The 11069-nt window shown below is 36.8% G+C and overlaps 1 protein-coding gene across 1 annotated transcript in view; it reads left to right on the forward strand.

The window, feature by feature from the left end:
• The window catches only part of LOC137391830 (catenin alpha-2-like), a 34408-nt gene extending 23419 nt beyond the window's left edge, over positions 1 to 10989 (forward strand). Inside the window, exons 11-21 of the mRNA XM_068078368.1 lie at positions 1539 to 1739; positions 2359 to 2510; positions 2682 to 2738; positions 3394 to 3526; positions 3692 to 3826; positions 4528 to 4602; positions 5388 to 5613; positions 7437 to 7542; positions 7796 to 7930; positions 10280 to 10387; positions 10738 to 10989. Coding sequence (XP_067934469.1) covers positions 1539 to 1739; positions 2359 to 2510; positions 2682 to 2738; positions 3394 to 3526; positions 3692 to 3826; positions 4528 to 4602; positions 5388 to 5613; positions 7437 to 7542; positions 7796 to 7930; positions 10280 to 10387; positions 10738 to 10890 — 1481 coding nt within the window. The 3' untranslated portion in view covers positions 10891 to 10989. The remainder of the gene's footprint in view (positions 1 to 1538; positions 1740 to 2358; positions 2511 to 2681; positions 2739 to 3393; positions 3527 to 3691; positions 3827 to 4527; positions 4603 to 5387; positions 5614 to 7436; positions 7543 to 7795; positions 7931 to 10279; positions 10388 to 10737) is intronic.
• Positions 10990 to 11069: the final 80 nt, after the last annotated feature.

Below are 11069 nucleotides of genomic sequence, written 5' to 3' on the forward strand. Positions count from 1 at the left end.
CCAAACAAATAAGCCGCGCCCACTATTGTTTTATATAAGTTATAATGGAGAGGCCGCAACACTAACCAACAGAAATTACTCCCATTGGCAGTCGCTCTGAAATTGATTGTTGTATTATACACCATTTGAAAAAAGACAAAATTCTCTACAAGAAACTACCAGTGATTTTTTGTAATAAAGTAAAGTAAATGCAAAAGAGTGAGATGTTGAGAGCGAGGTAAGAATATTCCATTAGAGATCAGTATGTCGATCGGGTTTGTTTGGAATCAAGCGTTTTTGTTTCCGGCTCTTGGTCACGGGACTCTGTGAAACTATACGACACTGGCACGGGCTAGCCGGGTCACGTGCGCAAGGATTTTCGCCACGCACATACAAAACAAAAACAGCATGTTGTTTTTGTTTTGTATGTGCGTGGCGAAAATCCTTGAGTGTGTGACCCGGCTAGCCCGTGATGAATAGTTTTCCGACGTTGATTCCGTGTTAAATCAACGTCAGAATGTTGAATGTTTAAAACGTCTTAAAAATTGTTGTAATTAAACGTATACGTTGTCTTAGCTAAAAAAACTATTCATCGTTTGACCTAAACACAGAATACGTGTGTACATTCAATAAGTATCCATTCAAAAAGCGTGAGTGATATACAATGTACCGTAAAACCTCGTAAAACTTTTAATTGAACTGCCTCGGAGTGTTGCTCTTAACGAATCCCAGGTAAAGTAAGGTAATCTTTGCATAAACTTCAAGAAAAATCGGCAAAATTGATCGTGGGTAAAACGCTCAAAAGAAAAAGATGTCTTTTCTTTTGAGCATTTCAACAACGATCAAGTTTTGCCAATGTCAATCTAAAAAACGTCCTGGCAATAACATCACCTCAAACAACAAACCAATCTCAAGTGATCGAAAAATCTCTATACTTTTTAATAAAAACGTTTTAAACTTTACATTAGAAGCATTTAATTTGAAACAAGCCATTTGTGCTTTTGATTTATATTATAGTTTGTATATGTACATGTATCTACTAATAAATAAGTAAATACATGGACTTGTGACAGTGCTCTGATAACTTGAACGCTCCGATAATTCGAACACTTTTGCTCGGTCCCGTGAAGTTCGAGTTATCCATGTTTGACTGTATTTTGAAAATTTCATTGCTAGGTGCTTTACCTATCACACTTTACCTATCCATTCTTTTAACAGAGCAAGGTATTTTAAACGCTCCGCCAAACCATTTATGTATTTGATTTTAATGGCTAACTGTGGCCCTTTTTTCTCTTTGCCACTTGCTGCTCATACCACTTTCAGTATGTGATGTAAGTTAATTCAACAATGCATAGCAAAGTCTACACAGAACACTTCATAGTAGCTGTCGATTGTACTTACACAGAACACTTTCTAGTAGCTGCCAATTGTACTTACACAGAACACTTCATAGTAGCTGCCGATTGTACCGCACACAGTACTCGTATTTTATATTATGCATCGAAACCTACCAACATAGATGTATGCATAGATGTATACGTAATGAATTGTTTGTGCAGAGGAGCACGTGCTGGAGGATGTCAACAAGTGCATTGCCTCTCTCAACGATACAGACTCCGATGTTCTAGACAGGACAGCGGGTGCAATCAGAGGTCGTTGCTCTCGAGTGTGCAACGTTGTATCAGCTGAGATAGAGAACTGTCCTCCGGGAGTGTACGCGGACAAAGTGATGGACTCTATTGATCTGTTGAGAGAACAAGGTAGGCTCTGAAATAGCAACGAGAATGTTATTAAACATGACCAATAATCACTTAATTGGAGGTTAATATGCTCTTTCTAAGACTGCCTATTTTACTTATATAAGCGGATAGCTTTTTTCATACAGAGTTGCCTGCTCTTTCTCTAACATTGGTTTGAATGAGAAAAGTCAAATAGCTTTTGTCATACAGAGTTGCCTGCTCTTTCTCTAATGTTGGTTTGAATGAGAAAAGTGACATTTCATAATTTTGTAGTGGTATGTATGTGTAAGTCTTTTATTGGCTTTGGTACTCATCAACAGAATGATGTATATTATTACATTCTAAAAGAAAGAAAATGAAAATAAATAGACAGAAATCAGGAATTATTGAGTGAGTTGAACAGATGTGTTATAAAAGTTGGTAATCTAACAGTATTGTGAAGTCCGGATAATGATGAATTGTTGGTGATATCTTCACTACTCATAAAACTACAACCCAAATTCCCCCTAAAAGCATTTAATAATCTGATTATGGATGTCCATATTGACTACAAAATAATACTTATACATTCTACCGTTGCACATCTCATACGCTCATGATTAGTAGATGGGAAACTAATATCATTTTATTCATTTTGTAGTCATGCCCAACTTTGTAAACCATGTGGAGGATGCCGTATCCTTGCTATTGGCTGGCAGGCAGAATGATATCGACTATAATGACTTTGTTTACTCTGCGCAGCTCGTCTATGATGGAGTGAGAGACGTGAGAAGGGCCGTTCTCATGAACAGAGTACGTTTTGTCCAGATCCTAAGGCTGGAGTTATTTTGTTGTTTTTACGTAGTCACCATTCCTTGACAAGCAGATCATGAAAAGATCAAACTCTGGCATACCAGGTGACATATATAGTTGACAGCCTCCAGACTTGCCAGTCTCACCACATTCTCTCAATGCTCTTTCTAGTTTCAGGAAACCAACCATAGCGCAGACAATCTCGTTACATTTCTCGCAGAGTCTCATGTAAATATTCGCTTCTCTGTACACAATTTTCCCGCATGCTTCAACATGATGCTTTCATATATTCCATTTGATTTCTTCTATGTTCACTATGGTGGCAGGGTTTCTCTTCTAGCCATACTATTGTCTTGCGGTTGTCAGTTCCTTTAGAGGATACGTGGCTTGGTGGTATGGCTTCTGGCGGAACACGTAGGCAATTCACAGAGGTTTTTAGTTATCCAATTTTGTTTTTTTATTCATATTCAAGTGTTCAGAAAATGCACCGTGTCATTTCTCAGACTCTAGCTGTTGCAATGTTTGCCAGAGGCACCTGACTAACCCTTCAAGATAAAAGCTATAATAATACCTAGTATTGGCCACTTGAAGTGTATCTGGAGCCCTGTTAAGTTACCAATCTGTAGCACTTTTAACTGTTCAAGCCTTCAGTTCACTTGTACAGAAAGTATAACGGGTGCAATTACTGTCATGGTTCTGGTTATAAAATGTTATTTTAAAAATATAACTTCTCATTTTATTGTTGCATGATCAGATGTTCGAAAGTATTGACTTACGATTCCTAATCTCGAATATCCTAGCAATTTTTTCCACATTTTACATTTTTATGTTATTTGAAATTATTGAATTGAATTTGCGATTGTATTGGAGGATTATCTTGTAGAAGCCTGAAGACTTGGGATCTGATGTGGAAGCGGAAGAGAATGTTTTTGACACCGTAAATCCTGCAGGCTACAGAGATGAGCCTGATAGCTCACAGCTTACCAGGCTCGATAAGAACAGCCAGTACTACACAGGTAGAAAGACTGACTAACATTTTAACACCCTTACATACTTCATATATGTTTATATTAGCTAGTCGAATATTATATTACTAGTTTGAGCTCTAAAAGAAAACTGCCGGCGGTATAGCTATGACTCCTAGCGATGTTGCTAAGGTGTGTTTCATCCGTTTGTCATAGACAGTGAGCAGTATGATGGGTACTCGGAGCGCAGTGCCTCAGGCTATGATCAGTACAACTCGGAGAGGCAGATGCCTGGCTCTTATCCTCCAGATGAACAGCTACCTAATCAACTCCCTGTTCAAGATGCTTCAGGTAGTTAATGACTACTTCTCTCTTATGCCCGGTGGATGAGACTGATCTTCACACCTTGTGTGTGTTTTACTTACAGTTCCATCATCCTGACAGTTCCACCATGTATTAGTTTATTTCTATTTTAGGAGTTGTAGTTGTCGAGCGTGGCTTTAGTATCTATTTACAGAAGTGGCAACTAAATCAACACATTTTTATCAAACTAGATCAAATTAATTGCTATTTATAACTGGCCTGATAATGGATGATGGAGGTTATGGAGCTCACAGAATATTATATTAATTTTTGATAGATATCGTTCTATTATTTATCTATCCCCAAAACTTACTATATTAAGATGTTAAACTGTTTGTTCGTAGTAGAAAGTACATATACTGTTTGCTGTGTTTATGTAAGATGAAAGTTGATAAAAAAAACCATTAATTGCGCATACAGTTTACATGTTGGGTTGTCATTCACCATTTAAACTGTCCAAAAGCTTAAAATACAATACATCAACACCTTGATAGGCTAAAATTTTGTGTGTATAGCAGCATGTCCCAGGAAGTGTTTCATATCGTTTTATCAATGACAAGATGTTATTAGATTCACTTCATTCATGGTTAACCTGCGCTAGAGTTTAGATGGTGAATTTATTTCTATTATAACTATAAACTGCTCACAAATTTTAATTGATGTATATTGATTACTTCCTCCTTACACAGACTATCTGTACCTCCAGTACAAGCACCAATACGACATAGAGGATGTTCAAATGACGCAGGAGAACTATGTTGATGGTATATTAGCTTGCTATAGCATTCTATCCGCTTCTCTCATTGTGTTCTCTAACCTCTGTGGCCATATGATTTCATTCCTTGCAATCCTTAGAAAATGGGAGGTGTGTTAGCTTACCTTTAATTGCGTTGTTTTTCACTAACCTCTCTCTGTGAAACCTAATTCCTAGTACGTACTAGCTGCTAGCTGTCTTAGCAGATTTATAGCTCCGACTTCTTGTTTCTGTCAATGCAAGGTGTGCGACTGTACAAAGACTCTGCAACATCTCTGACTGTTGCACTGGTTTTTAGTTTTTATCTCACCCACATATGATAAGGAAATCAATGATTCAAACAATTTCACAAAATGTAATTGTTGTGAGAGTTGTCTCCTATTGATCATATTAACGAAGAGGAAGACAACTTATGCTAAATAGTAAAAGGCTTTGTTTATTTGATGCTTTTTCGAGAGAGCTTACATTATAGAGGGCAATAGTGGGTTTTCAGATATGGTTTAAACGAAAGATGGCTTTAAAATCTCACATAGATTATTCTTACTACAGTGTTCTAACCACCATCGCTAATATATTTTAGTTGTTTGTAATAAAAGTACAGATCGTATCATCCTTTGTGAGTTTTACCTACTCTTTAGTTAATTGTACATACAGTATTGCGTACTTACAAAGGATGAATAGCATCACTATTGACACTATTGACAATGTTGTGAATGCTACTCTTGCAAATGTTTGCATAAATACCTTTTACAAAAGCCTCAAAGTCACATCATTTTTATTGCTTAACTTTTGCAGCCATGTTGCCTCCAGAAGATCTGATAGAAGGAAAAACAGCTAGAGCGTGGATGAGAGAGCTTCCCGATGCTGAAAAAGTTGCCATCCAGGAACAAATCGCAGTGTTTAGGGAGGAGAAAAGAAAGCTCGATATTGAGATAGCTAAATGGGATTCAAGAGGAAATGACATCATTATGCTTGCAAAGCAGATGTGCATGATTATGATGGAAATGACTGATTTTACCAGGTTTAACACTTATCTCTCCCATTATACCCGAATTTAGTTGTGACACAAGACTCTTAACAACTTGTAATACAGTAGTTGCTTCCCTTGCTTGGATATATGCCAAAAACATTTATAGATTTGTCTCCCTTGGTCTGTCCTTTGCACAATGAGCTGTTAAAATGCTGATGACTTTTAATGATGCGTTTTAATCGCAGACTGAATTATTTTATCAAGATGCGTGTGCAATTTTACTTTTACAATTGTTAAATATGCTTGATGAAAGCAAAACTGAAAAGATTTACATTTAGTGAAGCTAAAAATGTGAGATTGTGTGGGTCATTTTGGGCATATTTAAACACGTTTGATTAACGCAAAATGCAAATTCGACTAAAAACTCAAAACACAAATTCAACTAATATTGAACTCTGTTGACCTTCGAACTATTGCAATAGTGATGTGATATTGTTTGTGTTGGTAGATGATTAGACGGCATGAGACAGCATCCTTAATGATTTTCATAATAAGATAGGTTTTCATATTGAATATTAGGCTGTATTAAACAAACTTCTTTAAAAGCCTCAGATGATGGAAAGCGATTCGGTTAATACCATGTTTCCCAACGCATGGAATTTTTAATTAGTTCAGTAGATAGCTACATAGCTATAACGCCAAGACTTTGCACTTTTCGTTAATCATTGGTCGTGCTCGAGTATGCTGATCATTTATAGATTTCAAATGAGAAGATTACTCTTGATTAATGTAAAGTCTGCACCTGTAGCCATTTTAGTAAACTGGTCGACTTTGTTACCATATATATATATAGGGCTTAAGTTTGCGACCGTCAATAGCTCAAACTGTTCATCACACTGCTAATTTCACCTGTCTCATAATTTTACTCATTATAAATGTTATTTCACAACTTGAGGATTAAAAAGGAACTTCCACAGATTTTTGTCGAATGTATCAGAAAGTATCCACATTTTTCTATCATTTACAATTGTTTTTGATGTTTGAGGTGATCTGATTGTCAAGATGTTCTAAGATCAAAATCAATAAAACTTGATCACGGTTAAAATGCTCAGATCAAGCAAAAGTGTGATTATGACTTGTATAGCCATATCTACAATGCAATATATAAACAATACAAGATCAATCCAATACTGTATCAACTATCGCAATGATAACAACTAGTGATGTCATTTCGCACGTATTTCTCTTCTGAGCATTTTAATCGAGATGAAATTTTGTCAATTTAATCTCGAAACTTACTGGCAGTCGGATCACCTCAAGCGTTGAAAACACTCTTAAATGAAGCGTAAGTTAATCTTTAAGGTAAACAACTATTGCTAGAGACAAAGGCCCGGTACAAGCTAGCCTAGTAGCTATTTATAGCACACTGCTTTATATTTAGCATTATTACATAAAAGCATCTATCAGTGAAGGGATGGCCAGAGAATTATTTGCTTTTACATAAAATATAACTGCTGACCTTATACCAAGTTAGCTCTTGAAAATGAAGGTTTCTCATCATGGCTTTATTATGCAACTGTTGTTGTAATATCTTTTATATAACAAGGTTCTCACATACACTGAAACTTTCTCACAATCCTTCGAGCGGAGAGGTTTAATACACTGCTGTTCGTTTTACTAGTCTGTCGCGTTACATGCCTTTATTTCTTTTCTCTATATACATACTTTCATGCTCTACCAATTTTATCAGCACGCTTGTCTTACGTATGGACTGTTACAAACTTGAAGAGGTAATAATGGGTGGGCATCTCGGATAAGGGAATTGGTTGACTATTGAGTCTCATCCATAATCCTCTCATGGTTACCTTTGGTAGGGGTCGAGGACCACTCAAAACCACAAACGATGTTATCAATGCAGCTAAAGGAATCTCACAGATAGGAACAAACCTGAATGACTTGTGTCAAAAGATCGCAGACGATGTAAGCTTTTAGACTTCTTGGGACAGTCATTCATTACATAATAGTTGGAGACCCTGTAATGTTGGAGCAACCCTGTAATGCATTGACTCTTATTATCTTGTATTTAAAATTTCATTGCTTATATCAACGAAGCTAATACGGAAAGACCAGTGAAGAATGTCGTGGTGATGATAGAAAAGGAAGCATATTGTGGCTAGGATTGCTAATAGGGAAAGTATGGCATGCGGTAGAATATTTGTAATGACTTATGCAGTGTCCGGACTCGAGGTCCAAGACAGATCTGGCAGCTTATCTGGGGCGTATTGTCCTTTGCTGCCACCAGTTGAACATAACAAGTAAAGTAAAAGCGGATATTCAAAATGTTGAGGGAGAGCTGATTGTCTCCGGGGTAAGTATAGCTGTCATGTTGGTCACCCATTATGTTACATCATACCCTAGTTATTGTCTAAGGAATTTCTGATGTACGTACTACTTATTGCTAAGGCCTGTAAGTATGCCATTTAGATATGTAGTACATTAATAGTACGCTAATAGTACGCTAATAGTACACTAATAGTACACTAATAGTACACTAATAGTACGCTATTATAAGCAAAGGTTTTCTTGATTAATTCTCAGTCAGGTTGGTCATTAATTTTTACTGCAACCTGACAACGCAACTCCACAATGTCAAACAAGAGCTGACCATCAATGGGGATTGCAAGTTCTATGTTGTAATCATGCCGTGGTGCTTTGAGCTGATGAAAAAATTATTTTTAGGTGTTAGTTTCTGAGTCTATGTACTGTGTACGTGTAGCATGGGTATGCACTTGTAATGATAACATGTACATGAGTATGTACATGAAGCGCGGAGTATGTACATATAGCAGGGGCATGCATGTGTAGCATACAGATGTTTGCGTAACATGAGTATGTACATCTAGCTTGGGTATGTACATATAGTGTAAGTTTGTGTTATAAATGGCAATATATACTTGTGGTATGGGTATTTACACATAGTGCAGGTATGGAGATGTGGTGCAATTTTGTACATGTAAAGTATTTATGTGGAACACTGGTATATACATATAAATAGGATACACATTCAGGAGCACTTTTAGGAACACTTTCAGGATAGGCATGTATCTACATGTACATGTATCTGTATCAACATTGGTAGCTACATTCAGAGTGGTTATGCGCAATACTTAAAGGATAAGTTCACCCCGCAATTTGAACATACCTACAGTTTATAGGTACTAGATTTAGGCTTAAACAGAGTATAATCTTTGTCTAGGGTTGTCTGCACATATCCACTCTCTAACAACCTTTAATATATCGATATGTTTTAGTGCCATAGCAGATTTCTCCTATCTATTCTCTCACACAAACACCCTGTAATAGTTTAGACCAGGGCAGTGAACTTTAAGGCTTTTAGAGATATTAACTCCACAAGCCTGCCAACTTTTAGTTCTCTTATCATAACACCATAGCAAAGTACATCCAAGTATCACAGGCATACAGTTGTATCACATTTATACAATCCAATTCATAGCCTAACCCCCACCAGTGTAACGTAGAGGTGGAACGAGACATCTCGAGTATCGAACTGTCTCGTCCCGGATCGATCTCGTCTCGACCTAACTATTACCAAGCTCGAGACAGGAAATAGAACGAGAGCGCCTGCGAACGGCTGTTAAAGCATGGCTTCTCGCGGTAACGACAACTCCATATATTGTAATGGATTGCTGGCAACTGCCTTTAAAGTTATACCCGGTCCGTTACTACCTGTTGTTATTAATTATGTAGTCCGGACAACGGCCCTGTCAATACATTTTAGTCCAGTTCTGTGTCCTTAAAACAGTTACCGGGTCGTATTCAATTACCCTCCGAATAATCCGGTTTAATAAATAAGACTGTTGCGGGTAAAATATCTGTATTTTATCGTATCGTGTCCAAACACCAACTGCCCTTCATAAAATTCGAGCCCCTTTTATATACAACCAATTGCGGGTCAAACTTGCCCGGACAAGGAGAAACGAACTAAAGGCCGTGTCGACCATAGTCCGTGTTCCCGGTAACAATGACATTATCGTTAGCTCAATATAAAAATATATACAGTAATTCATATAATTTCATAAGTAAGATTTAAATATAATTCACATACTACAGTTAATACACAAACCAAACTTAACATAAATGAAACAATAAGAATGAAAGTGTTATCGTGTGTTCTTTTAGTTGCGGTACTTCTTTGTTGATCGGCTGCTATCGGTTTCATTACAAATTTCATTGCAATATAAAGTAAGACCTATTCAATAGATGGTAAAAATACACATGTATAAAGCAATATGTTTATAATAATTATTATCAATCAAGCTCAAAATTCTTAGAAATATATAACTTCGCTATTTTATAGCTGTTTGTGTTACTTATGTTTACAAAAAATACATGCATATCACTATTAAAATGTTGTATTTAAATCGTTTACACCAGGAGAAATTTCAATTTAAAAAGAGGTTTATCAATTTCATATATCAAACACGCTAGTCCTTGTGTAGTGAAATCATCACCAAATGCTCATCATTTTACTGTCTCGTGTCTCGAATTTTTACAAGACCGTGTCTTGAGTCTTGCACTTTAAAAACCTGTCTTGTTCCACCTCTAGTGTGACGTTACTGTGCACACATTTCATATCATTTTCACATGCAATGTAACAATGCTGAAAAGATAACCAAACTTGGCATTTTACATTTAGTTGGATAGCGCCACCTCACTCATACAAGCTGCCAAGAATCTAATGAATGCAGTGGTCTACGCAGTGAAAGCCTCCTATGTGGCATCTACGAAATACAAATGTCGACAGGTATGATTTCTTTTCCAGACAGCTCGGAGCAAGCCAATAATGATAATTAATTGTTTTCAATAACATCAGTCTGTTTATCTTGCTGACTGAATTATTTTGAAAAGTGATCATCCCACTTGCAAGCATATCTTTACGTGAGCGTATTGACACCTTCCTTCCTACCTCACTCATTCTTGGCTAGAGAATAACTGCCGTGATGACATTGCAAGTTTTGAGGATCCCGAAAAGGAAATATTTAACAGCACCGGTTTCCCTTTTGTGACTTTTATTTTCTGACTAAGGCTAGAATAAAATTTCCAGTCAAAAAACTATAACTATACAAGTATACATCAAGCCTGTCTTATTCACAGAGGGCTGGTGTGCATTGGAGGATGAAGCCACCACCGAAGAAAGCATTAGTGAAAAGAGAAGATCCAGAAGATGAAAGTGCTCGAGTTCGTAAAGGAGCGCAAACCAAGGGATTAGAGCCGATCAAAGCTCTATCAGAGTTTGACTCCTACTGACAACTCAATTAACAGTTTTGAAGCATCTAGCAATTTAGCTTGTTCGTCTTTTCATAGAGCTCATAATGTGAAGACAATCACATATAATGTAATTATTTTTCGACTCTGCTACACATTCCACAAAGGCTACCGGTATATGTTACATTGTGCACATATGATATTTCGTTGTTAATGTACTG

The sequence above is a fragment of the Watersipora subatra genome, chromosome 3 (assembly GCF_963576615.1).
Source record: "Watersipora subatra chromosome 3, tzWatSuba1.1, whole genome shotgun sequence".
NCBI classification, from domain to species: Eukaryota; Metazoa; Bryozoa; class Gymnolaemata; order Cheilostomatida; family Watersiporidae; genus Watersipora; species Watersipora subatra.